This window comes from Mastigoproctus giganteus, chromosome 2, assembly GCF_048544385.1.
Source record: "Mastigoproctus giganteus isolate SK-2022 chromosome 2, ASM4854438v1, whole genome shotgun sequence".
Lineage (NCBI taxonomy): Eukaryota > Metazoa > Arthropoda > Arachnida > Uropygi > Thelyphonidae > Mastigoproctus > Mastigoproctus giganteus.
Genome location: NC_143576.1, coordinates 49,304,726 through 49,325,912, shown reverse-complemented (window position 1 = coordinate 49,325,912; position 21,187 = coordinate 49,304,726). Strand labels below are relative to the sequence as shown.

At 40.2% G+C, this 21,187-nt stretch overlaps 1 protein-coding gene across 1 annotated transcript in view; it reads left to right on the top strand.

Moving 5' to 3' along the window:
• The window catches only part of LOC150089295 (CAP-Gly domain-containing linker protein 1-like), a 291,929-nt gene that overhangs the window by 105,647 nt on the left and 165,095 nt on the right, over positions 1 to 21,187 (top strand). The window contains exon 2 of the mRNA XM_090388928.1: positions 3,949 to 4,531. Coding sequence (XP_090245054.1) covers positions 3,949 to 4,531 — 583 coding nt within the window. The remainder of the gene's footprint in view (positions 1 to 3,948; positions 4,532 to 21,187) is intronic.

The window sequence follows — 21,187 nt, the reverse complement described above, 5'->3', positions numbered from 1 at the left end:
TGTGCTGCTGCGCAACTGAGATTTCGCAATTGTTCTGGGTCTGGCTTGGTAAGCGTCATTTTGATTTTGGTTTTTGACTGTACCGTCGCTTTGAAAAGTGCCTAGTGTAAATTATGATGCATCTAACGCGAGAAAAAAGAATTTCGTATTCTATCGAAGATTGGAGAGCCAAACAACTCTTAATTTTACATATTATGATTTTGAACCTGTGATAATGCTACAGAGTTCTAAAGCCTACGTACAACTTTCCAAAATTCAGTGGCTCGAGTTAAAAACAAAGATAAATGATATTCTTCTTCATAGTCGTACTACAAACACTCTGCCACTCCAGGCTGGCTTAACCATCGAAACCGTAACCTCGTTTTTGGTTCATCCCACAGCGCCAGCGCTGCTTACCAAAAACTCACATCCTTTCGTCCAGGCTTCAAGTCAAGCAAGCCGGACTTCTCACCCATTTAAAGTTCGAGAATAGGTTTAGGTTGTTTCGGCCCCAAGATCTCTAATCTTTCGCTTTACCGGTTGAGACTGATTCCCTCGAGCGCCAGCTATCCTGAGGGAAACTTCGGAGGGAACCAGCTACTAGATGGTTCGATTAGTCTTTCGCCCCTATACCCGGGGCTGACGATCGATTTACACCCCACTGCATGGAATTCGCTCACTACTCTTATGTGGAACGACAGCAGCGGTAAGCTTGACGAGCATTTACATTTAGACATGTCAGAATTTGAACTTTGAGTGTCGAAAATTCATTTTATTGACGACTTCTTTCAAATTTTGGAATCCGAAAGAGCATTATTCCAGTTGATGGAAAGCAATATATGGATAATTTGTCTTTAGTGTGAGAACAATTAAAAGAGGAATATTTCTTAAGATCATTCGAGGTACCGTTTTATCCAGTGTACGAACATTACATTCGCAGTATACACTGGTGTGCAAAAATTTAAGGACCAGTCAGGTTTTCACCTGTATCTTCTCATAGGAGTGGCCTGGATTTGGGAAAAGCATACCAAAGGAACTTCGTGAGGTACAGAAATGAAACAAAACGGTACAGAGCGACTTTATTCAAAAATGGCAACATAGCAGTGGCTGCCATGATAGAAATGCATCACTGCCAAAAATGGAACAAAGGGAAGAGGTGGTCCTCAGTAGGAGACATGGCCATCCCTAATCTCGATGCAGGCTTTGCACCGCCTGTCCATACTTAGAACAATGTTGTTGATAAGTTCTTGCGGTAACATCGTCCATTGACAAGCTGAAGATGTCAGCGCCATCTTCAGTTGGTGAACATTTTCTGGTGGGTGTGGACGTGCCGCTAGGCGTCTCCCCAGTGCGTCCTATATGTGTTCGATGGAATTTAGATCGGTGGACAGGGCAGGCCAATCCATACGAACAATGTCCTCACTTTCCAAAAGCATATCAACAGCTGCAGTGCGATGGCGTGTGGAGTTATCATCCATAAACACGAACTCGGGGGCGCTTCCGTAGCCAGGTGGGAAGGAGCAGCAGTGCGTAGCACACGCTTCTTGATTAGACCGGGGTTCGAGCCCGTCACCACCAAATACGGAGGATGCGGAAAGGTTAAGGAATGACCACCGCATATCCTGGAGCAATATGGCCTTAGTTGCTAATGCTCCTAAAAACCAAAACAACAACAACAACAACAACACGAACTCGGGGCCAATGTCAACTCGGAACAGATGCACATGGGGAAGGATTGCCTCAATACAGTAGCGTGCACCGGTTACAGTACCGCCTAGAGTTGTGTACGTCCAAGATAATGCCTCCCCCAGACGAGAACACCTTGACCGCCATATCGATCCCTTTCAGTGAAGTTTGCGGGTAATACCGTGTGCCAACCTCTCACCAGATTAGCTGACGTCCAAAATTGCTGCTGAGACTGAATCTACTCTCAGTAAAGAGTACCTTAAGTAAAGATTTTGTGATTGTAACCTTTAGAAATAGTCCTTAAGTTTGTTGGTCCTTAGGTTTTGCACACCAGTGTAGTACCTTTTAATGCAGTTAAAAACTTCTTAACAAGATGTAATACGGGTGAAAAATCAGTGTTCAATTCGTACGGTGTTTTTCAGGCAATCCCACTGCAACCAAATGAAATTTCAAATCCCACAATTGACAGCGCGAGCCTAATTAAATGGGCACATTTTGATTTTTACGTCATTACTACATTCAAATGCCACTTGCGGAATGGCTTGTTTACTAGACAGTAATTAAAAAAATACTGCTTATCTTTTTGATGAATATTTACAGATTGTTTCAAATAAGATGCAGATGCCATCCATAGAATTTGTTGAATATTTATTCCCACAATATTAACAAAACAACAAAAAAAAAAACAAAATTTCACACAGCCTAAGATTTTTAGGAATTCAAGTCTCGACTGCCTGGAAAATTTTTCTTTCTTTTCTGTGAGAAAGGGGAGGGTCATTATTACTCGTAATTTATTCGTTTTTATTTATTCATTCTTCATGTATTTATCCTATTATATAATTCATTTAAGTTTTCATTTTGATTGTTTATAACTAATTTAATTCTAATATCGTTCATTTTCTTATTTAAAATTACTTTGTTGAATGTTTATTTATTGTTACTTTTTATACTTGAAATACGCTGTCCAGTGAAAACTATATCACCCACCCCCCGTGTTTTAGTAATAAGTCAGCGAGAACCGGTAAATGTGATACTAATGGTTTGTGATATGTGGTTTGTACGAAGTCCTTGATCGACAAGGGTCGTGATCTTACAGACTTCGAAAAACAGATGATTTTCGAGTACTGATTGCTGGGTATTATGAACACTGCCATCTTGTGGGCTCTTTGCGGAGTGCTGTGGTGAAGGTGTTCTAAGAGTGTATGGATGCTGACAAGAGCAGCAGTCGACGTACCAATGGCCTGCGCCCATGCCTCATCAATGGCTGTAGTGAACTTAGCCTCTCCCACATTGTGCGAGCTGATAGATGAAAATTATGGAAAGCTAACCAGGAGATGACCAGCTGTGTGTCCAAGTCCATTATCCCTCAAGGATTTGGGGGATTATGGACTTGGAAACACTCGAGTTAGATGCCCAGTCAGGGTAGCCTAGTCATCGCCAAGTATGCCTGAAGTTTGCACCTGAATGGCGTTATTGGATAGTTGGTGAAGGGAAAAATTTGCCTATTCCGATGAATCACGTTTCCTTCTGTGCCATGTGCGTAGTATGACAGGTACGGCGATAAACTGCGGAGAGTAATCACACCGATGTACTGGTCCAACAGAAATTACCAGGAGAATCCCCCCCCACCTTCCCATACGAAGCATTACCGCCAATGTTTTGGGATTGGGGAGGAGGTCTCCCGGGAATCTCTTGTCTCTAGACCCACTGTATGCTAAACACTATCTATACATTTTGGCTGATCAGTTTTACCCCCTTCATTGTGACTGTTACCCCGAACGGCACAGGCGTGTTCCAGCACGATAAAACGCCCTCTCACATTGCTGGTATTGTTGGAGAGTGGTTTGCCGAACACGAAAGTGGCTTCCTGTTATTACCTTCGCCTACGAATTTGCCTGACATGAATCTCATAAAACATCTCTGGGATTATGTGGACCGACAAATCTAGCTTTTAGGTTCTCCACCACGACCTTATCGCAGATCGATAGGTATTGGTAGAGACGGGATGCAATCCTGGTGACCTGATACAACATATCTCCTGCAATGTTCTGAAGCCTTTTGGCGTCCATGTTCCCCGTGTGGTAAATGTTTTACTGAACAGTGTGCATTTCGAAGAAATCTGACAACTTAGCGATGGTACTCTGAATTAAGTATGACTTGCAAACAAATGTGCCAGAATTTTAATAAACCATCTTGGATAATAATAATGCATTTTAAAAATTTAACTCGCTTTATATTATGAGGTTGGCTAGTTTAACCAAGTGATCGTTTTCTGTTTTTCAGATAATGGAGTATTGACAGTAAATACCGACGACTTCATTATTGGTGACCGCGTGTGGGTAAACGGAAACAAGCCTGGCTACATCCAGTATCTTGGGGAAACCCAGTTTGCTAAAGGAGATTGGGCTGGAGTTGTGTTAGATGATTATTCTGGAAAGAATGACGGCTCCGTAGCAGGAATTCGATATTTCCAGTGTGAACCGAAGAGGGGTGTATTCGCTCGACTTCACAGATTAACACGTTTCCCAATGAAATCCCGTTTCGAAGATAACAACTCATTTAATGGATCCCGTACTTCCCCAGTACTGAGTCGTGACGGAAAAAACTATGGGGGTAGAGGTTCAGCCTCATGGTCTCCTGCGAGCAGTGTGCGAAGTGCTACACCCACTCGTACAAGGCCCGTGTCACCAGGTGTAATAGGAGGGAAGCTCAGAATTGGGGATAGAGTTGTAGTAAATTCTAACAATGGTACCAAAATGGGAATTCTGCGATATCTAGGAACAGCAGATTTTGCTACCGGAGAATGGGCAGGAGTTGAGCTCGATGAACCAAAAGGAAAGAACGACGGCTCTGTGGCTGGCAAAAGGTAAATGAAAATAAAAAAACACATTTTTAAAAGTTCCTTTTTTAATGATAATAAGTTAGCACAAAATATTACTTGATCAAAGAAAGTGTACTGTATTAAAAGTATGAACCTCGGTACTAGAGATCCCTATTCGCAAACCATACCGCGCCCGCGCCATAATAATGGACAAGAAAATCCCGTTCAACAGAATAAACCTTATCGAAAAGAAGGAAACGTCTACCTGTTCGATCGACAAAGCGGTACACAACACTAGCAACTTCCAAAAAACCTACGAAACAAAGATCTGGAAGTACACAACTTTGAGAGATGCTATATTTAATCTTATTTTTATTAGTTTTTTTTTGATAGTATGAACCAGAGCTGTAAGGCTCAATACATTCTACGTTGATATCAATATTTGTAAAATAATAAAAGAAGGTTACCTCAATATAGCACGTAGAACAGTTTCATATGATACTCTCCAGAAATTAAAACGAAAAAATCGAAAAACTTACATTAGAGTAACAAATAATTAAAAAAAAATTAAAAATCAATTTAACACAATAAAACTGAATTTAACCCAATTAAAAATCGAGTTAACTCAATTAAAAATAAGAAAATTAATTAAAAGAATTTAACAAAAAAATTGCAAAACGATTTTCCTTCCTGTGATCGACATACGCTTTTCGACCGTATGTCGATCACAGGAATGAAAATTACCGAATAGGGGTGAGTATATATAGGGATTATTTGTCTTCGCGCATGCGCATAAAATCCCACGAATCGGAGATGAGATAGGACTGACGAACATTAACAGAATTTTCGTGTAATTTAATTTCTATGGTTTCTGCAATTAACAGTCGCGTGTAATTACGTTGGACACTAAGTATTTTGGCCTCGTTAAATAAAAAAGTATGTTTTTCATTAACGGCGTGAAAGGCTAATTCTAAAGCTGCTGAACGAGAAGCATGAACGATCTGAAGCCGCATGTTGAAGCCATTGTTCTTACGAAGATGACTGTGCCTTTCAAAAGACCCTCAGCTAGTTAATCTGCAGTGGTGTGAAATCCAAAAACTGTTGCTTAAATGTTGTTTAAATTTAGGAATGTTGTTAGGAATGCCTGTTGCTTAAATTAGGAATCTACTAAGCATATCTTTAAAATTGGCTCTTTGAATGAAATGTAATGAATTCTGAAGAATTTTAACTGAAGTTCGTGGATACGTTTAGTACAAAATTATTTCAGATAGCAATAATTCTGTGTTGTATATCTCATACTTTGTATATTCATATTTTGTATATTGTATATTTTTATTGTTTAATCTCAAAAGAAATTCTGTGTACTTATTGTTAATTACAATGGCTCCGCAAGTGCAAAAAAGAAATGCAAAGATTTCCTTCAATGCAATGCGGTGTTATGTACTGCTCCAAATGCATAGATATAAATAAATAAATAAATATTCTGTTTATACTCCTGGACGACCAAACGGTCAGAGGAGTTTACAAGACACACAGAATACAAGAAACAGCACCGTATTCAGCAGTCACTGGCTTGAACCCCGGTCACTCAAGGCATGTGTACTAATGCACCCGCGCGCCTGACCACTAGGCTACGGCGGCTATGTCAACTGCGAACTGGAAAAAGATGTCACAGGCAGCGATCGACTCGTGGAAGGGCCCTTGTTGTATAAATCACAGGCAATCAAACAAAAAGCAGGCGAAACATGAAAATAAGTTAAGCTCCAACCCAGCTGATCCCTCAAGCCCTCCCGACGGTGACCCTCAGTGTTTCAACTGTTCCTCGTCGTCAATGGATACTCGGCAGAGTGGGCTATCCGAGGCCATACCTCATGAGTGGCATCAGAGCAAACAAATCGCTCCTTCTCTCACCTCCTTAACCAAGAAGTTTCACTAGATGAAAATCCAAATGAGCTGACCACAAAACTCATTTTTCAAATCTTGGACGCTCACAAATCCACGATGGTCTCTCTTCTTGATGAAACTCAAAAAAAGCAGATTGGAAAACGCGAAATTGCGTGAATTTAATTATATTTTACTAAAGAAAATTTCTGATTTTACAGATCTTATTCGAAACTCTAGCAGATCATTAAGTCCTACCTGCAATTGGACCAAACCCATGGAAGATTCTACTTTCCACTAACTCTTGTGAAAACATCTTTCTACCCTGTCACATGCCAACAATTAAGCCAAACAACTTATGCCTTACTGCAGCATCAAAAGATGCAATTACTGTATTCTATATGAACGCACGCAGTCTTGTAAAACATAATGATGAAATCCTCACTCAACTGACATCATGGAATCTGCATCCAGACCTGATGGTTTTTACTGAGACCTGGTTCTCTCCTGAGATTTCAATCCATATTCCAGACTACTTTCTTTTTCAAAGTTGCAGAGGTGATTCAAAAGGTAGTAGAGTTGCTGTTTATGTTCATAGTCATCTGGGATGCTCTGCCTTTCCTATCTCAAATCTGCCTGATCAAGCTTGTGAACTCACTTTTATCCGCGTTGGCTCTTTATTGATCAGGTGTCTATACCGACCTCCCTCAGATTCAGTTAACAGCTTCCTTGTAAATCTTGACAACACTCTATCTCATTTCACAAGAAAATCCCTAAGCCTTCTACTGATTGGTGACTTTAATATTAACATTCTTCAAAGCTCTTCCTCTCAGGTGCAAGACCTCCTAGATGTCATTACTTCAAATTGTTTCTCTGTTCTTACTGATGGAGATATCCTGAGTAGAATGGGAGAGTCCCGCAATTCCCTTGTTGACTTCGAAATTGGGGAATGTTCTCTCACGTATGCAATACATGATACAACTATTTCGGATCATCGTCCCATCTTAATGGTAATCGAAAATGAAATAAATGAAGCAGAGATCATGCACACTTTCAAATCTGTCACTCCAGACTCAATCAGCTTTGTCACGACCTGCAGCAGTCAACGTGGGATGGAGTGCTTGCCACAAGTGATTATGAAAATGCAACTAACTGCTTTTTTAAGCATATCCCAAATAGCTATGTGTCATATATCAGAAGTCCAGGGAATAAAAAGGTCACCAGGACAAGAGGGAAAATATGCCCGTTCATCTCAAACAAGATTTGTAATATGTTAAAGAAAAGAGACAACCTTTGAAGAATTGCTAGAGCAATAGGAATCGAGGCAGATAAAATTAAATACACAACGAACAGAAACAAAGTCACTGATTGCGTTCGGTCAGATAAAGGAAAATACTATAGTTCTCAACGTACAGGTATCATAACAAGCAAGAAAAAATGGATAGTTTTGAACAAACTATTTCTGGGAAGGAAACTGAAATCACGGAGCTACGTTGGAGATGTAGTTGAAAACGAGGTACTAATTTCAGATGGCGAGCTAAAAGCTACTGCCTTCTGTAACCACATTATTTCGAGTGTGAATAACCTATTTCAAAACGAACTTGACTTCAGAGACAATGAAATGAGAGAATCTGCCAAATATTCAATCAGAAACACTTTTTTTTTTCGCTCCTCTCTCCGATCAGAAGATTCAGCGGCAGGGAATCAATTGAAAGACAAGGAAGCCCCTGGCTTTGATGAAATATCTCCATCTCTGCTGAAAAAGGTCCTTAACTCAATTGTTATGCCACTGAAGTATATATTCAATCTCTCCTTTCAATCTGGTAAATTCCCTTCTCAATTCAAAAAAGCAATAATCATCCCTGTTCCAAAGGGAAACCGTTGTAACTCTAGCAACAACTTTCGCCCAATAGCTCTACTCTCAGTTTTTGCAAAATTATTTGAGAAAATTCTTCATTGCCGACTCATGGGTTTTCTTGAAGAAAATCAACTTATCCATCAACAACAGTATGCTTATCGCTCTAAAAGATCCACTGATCTTGCAATTGTTGACTTCTGCTCAAGGATCATTGAAAGTCTTGAAAAGGGTCACTATGCTATAGCACTGTTTCTTGAATTATCTAAAGCTTTTGATTGCATAAACCACACTATTCTATTTAACAAACTCAATAACTTTGGCTTGAGAGGGAAAATTAACCTTCTCTTTGAAGACTACCTTACCGATCAGCCGTTTGTCGTAAGAACAAATCAATCATACTCCGACATCTGTTATTTCTCCAGGGGAGTACCTCAAGGCCTGTTCTTGGACCTGTTCTATTTGTTCTTTACATTGATGAATTTCTCCCTCTTCTTCCACCTAGTAGCGTATGCCGATGATATTTATATATATAAAATCTTTACTGTGTACAAACATGGTATATACAATAGACCCTTCACAGCAGCAATGCCAGGGGTTTTACATTGGTTGGTGGACAATAGCCTTGGGGGAACGGGGCCCATCGAAGTTCGGGCTCATCCCCCAGAGCCAACAATAAAATGGAATCAGTGTCAGATTATTTACAGGATATACGCTTTTGACAGTATTTACAATGAAATAATAAAGATATTCATATTTACATTATGTTATATTAATATTTATATTCATAAAGATATTGTTGACTTTATTTACAACACATTCATAAAGACATCGTGCTTTCAACATTATTTACAATATATTTGGCATTATTATGCTGCCCTTATCAATGTGCACTTTGCCTGGCCAAGGTCAGGCTCTTAAGGATCTGTCTTCGGTACCTCCGATCCTTCACAAACCTACAGAGGTCGCCGTCAATTGAAACGATTGTGGGGAGCATCTCCCTGGGGAGAAAGCGGTCACTGAGCGATAGTCTGTTATAGTGAGCTGTGAGCGTGGGAGCTTACCTCAGTCTGGGTAGAGGGATCCTCCAGCCACACAGTTCCCAGATGCTTGGCTCCGAGACCATTCCGGTTGTCATCTTGACAGTGAGAACAAAGCGTTTTTCAAATACAAGAACTGGAAGTCGGGCAAAATGAAGCGACATCGCCATCGCAGTTGTTCTTTGCTGGGGTGGACGACGATGTTTTTGCGTGATCCAACGAAGGAGCCAGTATTCGGCGGAGAACACGCGCTTGATGTTGGTAGGGGCCGCGGACCCCCAAATTTCCGAGGCATACAGTACGACGGAGTATACTGAGGTGTATACGTATCGACGAGTCACATCCAGATCCCTAACGTGGAGCAGTTGTTGTTTTGTGGTCCAGCGCATTTGACAGAATTTTGCTGTGAGCTTTCCATCCTAATCACAGATAAAGACCCAAATGAGCTTCAACTCAAAATCTCTGCCTTGCTTTCTGTGAGGCATAATTGACTTCAAAAGAATCAGCTTATACTGAATCCAGAAAAATCAAAATATATGGTGTTTAGAACGAAAAACAAACCACTAAATATTGATTTAGACGTAACATACAAAGAAAAACAACTTGAAAGGGTGAATGAAACCAAGTTTCTCGGAATCTGGCTAGATGATAAGCTAAGTTGGGCAAAACAAATGATGACCCTACGAAAGAAAACGTCGTCATTAGCGAGAATATTCGCCAGGGATTCTGCCTGGGTGTCTCTTTTTCTTCTCGGACAAGTATTCCTTTCTTTAATTCAGCCGCACCTCATCACATATAGAATGATCTCATGGGCTACCACCAGCCAAGAAAACCATGCGAGAATCAACTCCATTCTCAATCGATGCGTTCGTTCAATTTTGGGCCTTCCCTGGAACGCATCGCTTAGTTCGAGATACAAGTAAGTGAGACTACTATGCATCTACCAGCTATTGCAGAAAGCCGAGGCGATCCTCGTTTAAATTGCTATGAAGACAGCAAACTTTCCCCTTTTTCAGATCCTTTTTCATAACCACAGACAAAGAAGAAATATACAATCTAAGAAATTAAGCCAACCTGAAGATTCCGCTTTTCAGAAAAGCCATAGGTCAGAAAAGTATAAAATATAGAGGTGCTAAAACCTGGAACAAACTTCCTGCAAAAATCAAAAATGTCACTTCATTAAATCAATTCAAGAAACTACTAATCGAAAACATCACCAGGGATGTCTGATTCAAATTTCTGTGCATATATCTCATCATTTTTCTTTTCTCTCCTCATTTAATTTAAAAATGTTCACAATATATTAGTAAAATAATAAGAGGAGTTTACCTCAATATAGTGCGTAGAACACTTCCGTATGATACCCTCCAGAAATTAAAACGGAAAAAACGAAAAAATCGACAACTTACCGGTACATTAGAGTAAAATATAAATAATTAAATAATCAATTTACCACAATTCAAATCAATTTAAAACAATTAAAAATCAAATTAACGCAATTAAAAGAATCTAACAAAAATATTCAAAACGATTTTCCTTCCTACTATGGTTCAGTTAAAGGAATTGAAGTCCAGAACATACAATATTCCTGCACTTTTCGGTCAGGTAAATTTACACAAGACTGGGTTTCCTATTCGACCTATTGTTTCCTATAGGAACTCGGCATTTTCATCCTTAGCCACACATGTATATAACATTATAAAACCCTTTAGACAGGTAATACAATTTGGGATTCAGAACTGCGATACATTATTTAATAAGCTTAAAGACTGTAGACTCGGCGACAATGACAATTTATTCTCACTAGATGTTACCTCATTATATACGAATATAAACGTTGAATACACATTAGATATTATTTGGGATATGTTAAATAAAAACTCGACACCGATTAATTATACGAAGCTACTTATTAAGGAAATTTTTCACTTAATTGAACTGTTAGTTGAGGCTAACTACATCACCTTTCGAGACAAGGTATACAAATAAATTTTTGGATTACCAATGGGTTTGAGCCTGACTGGCTTAATGTCAGAGATCTATCTCTCAACGATTGAGCAGATACATTTGACACCTTTTCGATCCCGTATCACATACTATGGGAGGTATTTAGATGATGTTCTAGTTATTACCGATAGTAATACTATTCAAGACATTTTACATTCGTTTAATAATATTCATTCTAGACTCAAATTTACATTGGAAAGGGAGGATACGGATACTAAGTCATTAAACTTTCTAAATTTCACGCTTGCCCGGGACTCGAATAAAATACAATTTAGCATCTATCGAAAACCTACAAACACCGGTATGCTTCTACATTATAATAGCTATCACCCGTTCACCTACAAAAGATAGATTATCTTTAATCAATTTCTTAATGCCTACAAATATTCAACGACGGAATCTGCTTTAGACACAGAAATACAAATATTAACTAGCAGATTCTTAAACAGGGGTTATTCCATTATCACAATAAACCGAATTAGGGTACAAGCTAAGGATAGGATACAAAATACTACACCAATCAGCAATAGTAATATCAAAAAATACTTTATTTCTGTCCCATACGTTGAACAGTGGCACAAACAGCTTAACAGATTCTTTAAAGATACCGAATTTAAAATTGTAGCTAGGCCAATACGGAAGTTACACACTATACTGAACAATCGCTCGGTTCTTTCAGCGTTCACAACACAAATTAATGATCTGGTATACAACATTTCTTGCGGTGATTGCGACTCGTCTTATCAGGGTTTGACCCGATTTTCTCTTAATTGTTTAAATTAATTAAATGCACATGGCGTAATACTTTAAGAGTTTAGTATCTATATAATATCGGTGTTTTGATACACCATAGACACTCTTAAAAAAAACTACAAAGTAGTTTTTTTTAAGCCGCCAACTTTGTGTTGTTGTAGTTGTCACAACAACTACAAAGTAGTTGTTGTGATGCCCACAACAACTATTTTGTAGTTTTTTTAAGAGTGTCTATGGTGTATCAAAACACCGATATTATATAGATACTAAACTCTTAAAGTATTATGCCATGTGCATTTAATTATTTTAAATATTATCTTATACACCTTTTGGCATCTCTCATATTGTGCGATTAACTTCACAACTGGGTCGTCATGTCTGCAATACTAGGGTACCTGCCCACCCACTGATGATAGGCCAATAGCCTTGAAACATATCTGGGTGGTGGTACTCACTGAGAATAAGTAACAATAGCCTTCTCTATTAGTGAAGCGTTACTTATTTGAGGTAGTGCAGTATGGTCCTTGAGGTTGTCACAGACATTCTCTCAGATATGCCAGACAAGCTGTTCTTGCTACCTGGGAGTCTAAAACGCTGATGGAACTGATATTCGGGTGACACTCAAGTCAAAGTGGACCCAATTTCGGTGAAGTCCGGACGGTCTATGACAGCCAAATCCTCTGCTTGCACCTTCACGATGGTGGGACTGTTAGTAATCCTGGGTATAACCTTCATGCACAAGTACATGGTGGGTGACCACCCAGGTGTGAACCAACGTAAGCAGGGGTCGAGGTGTGGCGCCCACACCACATGGAGGAATGCCGCCCCTCTATGTTACCAGGCAGTACTAGGTGGTAGATGACTCTCATCAACCGGTGAAATACCACCACTTTGCTTATTGGAGGCTTGAAGTGGTGGAACCCATGTTTAGTCTCTAGAGCTAAGTTCCGGCCAACCCTTCCCTATCTCTTCCATCATGCAGTATGATTGATGATTTTTGAGGTTATGATGAATGTCGTGGCGAGATCCAATATTCCTTACACGAGGGTACAGCTCTAAAACGGTGTTCGCTGGCCGGCCGCTAGTTAGTACACCGGACTGAACCTATTGGTAACTCTCTAGGAAGCTTCCGGATCAGCTAGTGTATAATCTTGCTACCTCTACTCTGCCAGATAGTGACTGGAGGGAGTCCGAGTAGTGTGTATGCGGGGAGCATTGTCGAGGCCACGTTATGTCAAGGATCTGGGTATATTCTTACCACATGTACGCCATATCCAAAAATTTCATTACTTCATACAGCATGTCCCACCCACTTTTTCTTACTATTGAATACACCATGAATTGTCAAAATAATAGAGCAAGCTTATCTGCGAAAAGATCTAAACCTCCCAAGGACTTCCTAATTCATTTCACAAATATAAGTGGTCTCAATTCTAATCTCGATGTCCATTTCCATTGCAGTCTTCCAAACCCCATGTACTTTTTCTGACTGAATCTCAGTTATCAGTTGATTCAACTACTGCTCATCTCAGATGTCCAAATTATTTGCTGTATGATTCCTTTCGCCTCAAAGGAGGTACTTGTGCATATGTCCGTTCTGATATTCCCTGTCAGAGACTTGGCAATTTGGAATCTCCTCTCTTTGATCTTCTCTGGCTTAAAATCTCTCTACCTCATTGTGTAAAATTCATCTGTTGTCTCTACCGTTCTCCCAACTCCACTAATCACTTGGAGCTCTTTGACTTCCTCTCTTTGCAACTTGACTTTCTCCAGTCCAACTTTCCTAACAGTGAGGTAATTTTCCTTGGTGATTTTAACGTTCACAACACCAGCTGGCTTCCGTTTTCTAGACACACCGACCCAGCAGGTCGAGATGCTGAGGCTTTTGCAATTACTAATGACCTAGGACAGATTGTTCATTTACCTACAAGAATACCGGACAATCCTAATCATACAGCCAATACGCTTGATCTTTTTCTCACAAACAACCCTTCTAAGTACAAGGTTGAAGTGAGAGGTCCTTTAGGCACTTCAGATCACAACTTGGTGATTGCCTCTTCTCCAATGGAACCTTTATCTCATGGCTATTCCCAACCTCGTATTGTTTGGCATTACAAGAATGCAAAATGGGATGACCTGCGAGACTTCTTTTCTTCTTTTCCTTGGTCTGATTACTGTTTCAAAACTTCTGATGTCAACGTTTGCTCAGATCGTGTCAGTGAAATTATTCTTGCAGGAATGGAATCCTTTATCCCACACTCCACTTTAAAATCTCGTCCTTTATCTAAACCTTAGTTTTCCAATAAATGTGCTAAGGCTGTCCAAGAGAAGAACGTTGCATATCGTAATTGGCTTGTTTCTAATTCTTCAGTTTCATTTTCTGCCTACACCAAAGCTCGCAACAATTGTAAAGCAGTTATTAATCAGTCCAAACTAGAGTTTGAACAGGCTAAGAGTAGAAAACTTGCTTCTTGCCCTAATGGTAGCCGAGCATTCTGGTCTCTTGCCAAAGCTGTTGGCCGCAACTTTTGCCCATCTCTGCTCCCATCTCTGTCCAAACCAGATGGTTCTGTTGTCACTTCAGCCAAGGATAAAGCTGACCTGCTAGCATCCCATTTTTCTTTGAGCTCATGTATTAATGATCTTGGTAAAACACCTCCACCATTCCTAACACGCTCCATTCAATGCCTCCTGTGGTCTTCCGTCAAAAGGATATCAGAAGGATTTTGATGAATCTTGATGCTAAGAAAGCTCCAGGTCCTGATGGTATTTCTCCACTTGTTCTCAAAACCTGCGCTCCTGAACTTACTCCTATTCTTTGCCGCCTTTTTTCACTTTCTTATTCCAAAGGTGTTTTTCCTTCTGCTTGGAAATTTGCTCATATCCAGCCAGTTCCTAAAAAGGGTGACAAATCCCTCCCATCCAGTTATCGTCCCATTGCAATTACTTCTACTCTTTCTAAAGTAATGGAGAAATCAATTAACCGCCAACTCTTAAACTACTTAGAAACCTTCCGTCTGATCAACGATCGCCTGTATGGATTCCGTCAGTGTCAATCCACTGGTGATATTCTGGCTTATGTTACCCATTTATGGACTAATTCAATGGAAAGGTTCGGTGAAACACAAGTAGTTGCTCTTGACATCTCAAAGGCTTTTGATCGTGTTTGGCATAAAGGTCTTCTAAACAAGCTTCCATCTTATGGTTTGCCAACTGTTTTTAGTAATTGGTTATCCAGTTTTCTCTCTGATCGCTCACTGAGGGTGATGGTAGATGGCTCTCTGTCTTCTAACTTCTCCACTAATGCCGGTGTCCCCCAAGGTTCAGTTCTTTCCCCCACTCTTTTCCTCTTGTATATCAATGACCTTCTTCCATTGACTGGAAATCCTATCCATAGTTTTGCCGATGATAGCACATTGCATTCAACTTTCCATTTTGAGAAACCTTGTCCAGCTCAATCAGCTTCAAGTTCTCGAAAATCTGCTGCCAATTCCTTAAATGCCGATCTTCAGGTAATTCTCCAGTGGGGCAAAGACAACTTAGTTGATTTCAACCCTTCTAAAACTCAAAAAAGGATTCTTCTGCTCCTATGCTTATCTTTAGTGACATTCCGATTTCTAGGCAAAATGATATATCTCTTTTGGGGATTACCCTGACTTCTAATCTCTCCTGGCACAAGCACATTACAAATATTGCTTCCTCTGCATCTAAAAAACTTGGTTTTCTCTTTCGCTCTCGGCGTTACTTTTCTCCCAAACAGCTGCTCACTCTGTATAAATCGCAAATCCGCCCTGCCATGGAATATTGTTCCCACATCTGGGGTGGTGCCCCCAAAACCTCTCTCAGGCTTCTTGATTCCATTCAGAAGAGGGCAGTTAGGTTAATTAATGATTCATCTCTAACAGAGTCTCTCCACTCGCTGTCTCATAGACGCACTGTTTCTGCTGCATGCCTCTTCTACAGATACTTCCATGGGCACTGTTCTTCTGAATTGGCTTCTATAATTCCCGCTCTCTCTTTCAAAACAGTCCGAACACGTGCCGCCACCAGCCAACATCCATTTACTGTCCAACTTCAAACCCACAGAACCAACTTTTCATCTTCCTCATTTATTCATTCAACTGCCGTTTTCTGGAACAACCTTCCTTCATACATATTTCCTGAAAATTACAATCTACAGAAGTTCAAGTCCAATATCAACAAATATCTTCTTTCGTCTTCTCAACCTCCAACCCAAGCACGGTACTAAGTACTATAGGTTATAATACCTCTCGTGTTTGGGGTTCTCATAAAAAAAAAAAAAAAAAAAGTATCATGGCAACTGGTCGTGAAGGCAGAGCACAATATGAGAAAGAGCAAATGATGCCGACAACAACTACTTTGTAGGTTTTTTTAAGAGTGTAGGTAGTGCAGTATCATGGCAACTCGTCGTGAAGGCAGAGCACAATATGAGAAAGAGCAAATGATGCCCACAACAACTACTTTGTAGTTTTTTTAAGAGTGTAGGTAGTGCAGTATCTTTGAGGTAGTGCAGTATCATGGCAACTCGTCGTGAAGGCAGAGCACAATATGAGAAAGAGCAAATGATGCCCACAACAACTACTTTGTAGTTTTTTTGAGTGTCTATGGTGTATCAAAACACCGATATTATATACTTAATATTCGTGTAAATCAACATGAAGCCTCAGTTCGTGCTTCTCGTTCAGCAGCGTCAGAATTAGCTTTTCATGCCATTAACGAAAAACATATTTTTTTATTTAACGAAGCCAAAATACTTACCGTTCAACGTAATTATACGCGACTATTAATTGCAGAAACCGTTGAAATTAAATTACACGAGAATTCGGTTAATGTTCGGCGGCCATATTTGATCTCCGATGCGTGGACCTTTACACACATTCGCGAAGACAAATAATCTCTATTTAAGTATCAGGTTTAACCCGATTCGGTAATTTTCATTCCTGTGATCACGACATACGGTCGAAAAGCGTTGTAAGCTTCAGGAAGGAAAATCGTTTTGAATATTTACGTTAGATTCTTTTAATTGCGTTAATTTGAATTTTAATTGTTTTAAATTGATTTGAATTGTGTTAAATTGATTATTTAATTATTTATATTTTACTCTAATGTACCGGTAAGTTGTCGATTTTTTCGTTTTTTCCGTTTTAATTTCTGGAGGGTATCATACGGAAGTGTTCTACGCACTATATTGAGGTAAACTCCTCTTATTATTGTACTAATATTATTATCAACTTAGAACATATTGAGTAGTACAGCTCTGATTCATACGATACAGTTATATATTATATGTAGTGATGCTTTTCGAAGTCTTCTGTAAAGAAATGTACAAAACACTCCAATTTATTTATGTGTTTCCTGTTGAAAAGAAATTTCAAAACTGTACACAATTTCAGAACTGTACATTTTTCAATTGTATATTTTTATATTCATCATTTTTTAAGGGACGCCCCCTAAAAAGCCATTGGCTTATGCGTTCTCCCTCCCTTTTTGCTGTTATCTCCCAAAAAAGTGTAACATAAAATAGGGATAAATAAATTATTATTATTATTATTACCAACCCTGCGAACCTTCGTATTATCTGTAAACTTGGACATTAAGACTGATATACCTTCATCAAGATCATTGATAAAAACAACAATGTGCCCAACACCTAACCCTGGGGATCTCATTGAATAACATTAGTCCACGAAGAGCACTGTCCATTCATTACCACTCTCTGCCTTCTTCCACAAAACCATACCTTTATCCATAGTTGTAACTTGCCCTTAATGCCATACTGCTCTAGTATATACACTTAGTGATCACTGAATTATGACCACCCTTTTAAAAACTGAATGCGACCCGTTGACCACGTGAGGTACGAGAGTGCTTAGTTAGTCGACCTACGTAGCATAGATAAGGTGTCAATGGTTCGATAGGTAGTAAAATTCTGAGCGTGATGGGTAAATGGAAGAATTTACAGGGCTTTGATAAAGGACAGATTGTGGGTGCACGACAAGCTGGTGACTCGATTTCAAAAACGGCTGAACTGTTGGGGGTGTTCGAAAGCCACCGTAGTTAAAATGCACCAGGACTGGCATCAAAATGGTCAAACCTGACGGAAAAACTGCAAAATTGGAAAATTGGAAATAAATACAAATTACCAAAAAATCACAATAAACATATATAGGGGCTGTCAAAGAATCTGTCTGTCTTGGCGCCTCTTTGTAACATGGTCCTGAATGAATTCATGTGCCAAGACATGGGGCTGGCTGAGGCCCATGCCTTTGCTGACGATCTCACTTTTACTATTGAGGCCAACTGGAAAATATCACTAATTAAGCAATGCAGAAATTACAATGCTGGGCCAAAAAAAAAAACCAGCTTAAAATTGCACCTAAGAAAACCATATCCATCCTGCTGAAAGGAACCTTCAGGTACGACGTCCGCTACAAATAAAAATAAATGGCCTGATGATCAAACCAACCAACCAACCAAATGAAGTATTTAGGATAATAACCTATTCTTCAAACCCCACTTAAAATACACTGCTGTGCAAAACTACAGGTGAAAACCTGACCAGTCAGGTTTTCACCTGTAGCTTCTGATAGGAGTGGCCTGGATATGGGAAAAGCATACCAAAGGAAACTGGTGAGGTACAGAAATGATGAATGAAGGAAACAACCCCGACACAACGGTACAAAAGAACTTTATTCAAAAATGGCAACATGGCACTGGCTGCCATGATACAGATGCATCACTGCCAAAGATGGAACAGAGGGAAGTGGTGGTCCTCAGTAGTAGATTTGGCCACCTCTAATGTCGATGCAGGCTTTGCATCGCCTGTCCATACTTAGAACATTGTTGTTAAGTTCTTGTGGTAACATCGTCCATTCCTCTGTCAGCACCATCTTCAGGTGGTGAACATTTTCTGGTAGGTGTGGACGGGCCACTAGGCGTCTCTCCAGAGCATCCCATATGTGTTCTATGGAATGTAGATCGGTAGACCTAGCAGACCAATCCATACCAACAATGTCCTCACTTTCCAAAAGCATATCAACAGCTGCAGCGCGATGGGGTGCGGAGTTATTATCCATAAACATGAACTAGGGCCAATAGCACCTCGGAACAGACGCACATGGGAAGGATCACCTGAGTACAGTAGCGTGCACTGGTTACAGTACCTCCTTCCAGTATCTGGAGTTGTGTACGTCCATCCAAGTTGGGTGTATGTATATGTATATTTGGGTATAACGGCTCCTGGGATTTCTTCCATCTCTGCGTATGTACACTGTATCAGACAAGCCAGGGATTTAAAAGTATATGGGTCATGTGGTATGTAGCATGTTGTGCCCTTGTTAGCTGGCGAGCCCCTAATGGGACTCGACGTTACCATACCTTGCCACGGGGAGACCGGCCGGATGATACCTCTATAGTACTCTGGCGGTTCCTGCCATCTACTTTCCTGTGATTTCAGTGGCTAGGAACTTAAAAAAAAAATTAAATAAAAGTGCTTGCGGTTTATCATTAGCGTTTGTCTGTGCGTGTAGCACAGTGGTATCGTGACCGTCCTCCCGAAATCGGGTGGAAAAGCCTTGGGTTCGAATCGCATCGATGACGCGAACAACTTTAGTGGGCTTTTTTCACTCTGTGCCTGAGTTAGTCGGTCTCAGGCGTAGATAGCAAGGTTTTTTCGTCCACAAAACAGGCAAATCGACCAGAGAACACACGCAATTTACAGACAAATTAAATATATGGGTAGACGTAATCATTTTCAGGGGACCCTAATATTATAATTTGGTTGGTTTTTTTGTCATTTGCTATTCGCTGAAATGATATTTTCTGTAGACCTAAATGGGTCAGGCAAGAAATTTTGATGTAGTTAAATTTGGACACGTAGGGCTCAAAACGCTGTGAAAGTCAACAGCTTTGTAAAGGGGGGGGGGGGTAAGGAGACTGAATACTGAAGGGAAGAAAAGGAAGTAAGGGGCGGATAGAGAGAATTGCCCCTGGATTGCAGTGGAGCAGGCCTGTTCCTCAGAGGGAAGAGATTTGTGGAAGGGGGTGGAGCGAGGGTGCAAATGCCCTCTCCTCACGGGAATGGAAAGGAAGCACCGCTCAATGGAGAAACAATGTATGATGAATCATATGACCACCTTGGATGTCCTTTAGTCCAGATGCCCAACAAGGCAAGATGAGGTTCTTCTGTTCTGCTGTGGTGTCTCTGACTGAGTTGAGTCACAGTTATTGTCAAAGTGGAGGACACTGATATGTCCTACCTCCCGTCTCTATTGGTGGGTTTTCTTTGTCTGTGGAAATAAAGGCTCTTCCAAGTTTTGGTCCAGTCATTTCATAGCAGTTTGTTGTCACTTGTAAGGTCAATCTTAACACACCCGGCTGACTCTCAGTTTGGGAATCCATTCCTGTTGTCATTCGCTTAGGAGGTCAAGATCGTTATCAATCGGTTTCTTTTCAAAAGTAGTATACTAATTTCATAATCGTTTTGTACCATGTATGTTGTATAAGATTTGTTGTTAACAAGGTGGACCAACCAGATCTTGGTTGCCTCACAAGTTGGGGGTCTGTTCCAGTGATCCAGTGAGGTGTGTAGTTTTACCTGAGTCAGTTCCTGATCCACACCAAATATCCGGAGTATATGTCGGGCATTATTTCTGTTGTTCCTTAGAGAGGAGTTTTTCTGAATTTAGACAGGTATTAGTTGTGTTTCCATTACTCTGGGCCATTGAGAGATGGCTGTTCTCTCGTGATTGATAATGTCCTATCCATGGATTTGTGAACTTTTGGATACCTTCACTCAAGGCGAGGGTAGAGTCTGTAAGGTGTAAGGTATATTGTTGTCAAGCGGCACCAGGGGTTTCCCCCATCTCCGCGTTGCTTTCTTTGTATGTGTACCAGTTTCCTCGAAATGCCAGAGGTTTGAAAGTGTGTGGGTATTGTACCTGTGTAATGTCATGTACCGTTGTTCATCTGGTCATTTAGCCGCTGCAGCTCAGCATTGCCCCAACTTCATCCCGTGGAGGCAGACCAGGAAACACCAGTAGACTAAAATTTACTCTGGCAAGTCCTGCCACTTAATTTCCTGAGATTTCACCAGCTAGGATATAAAAAAAAAAATGTACACATACATGTACACATACATATATA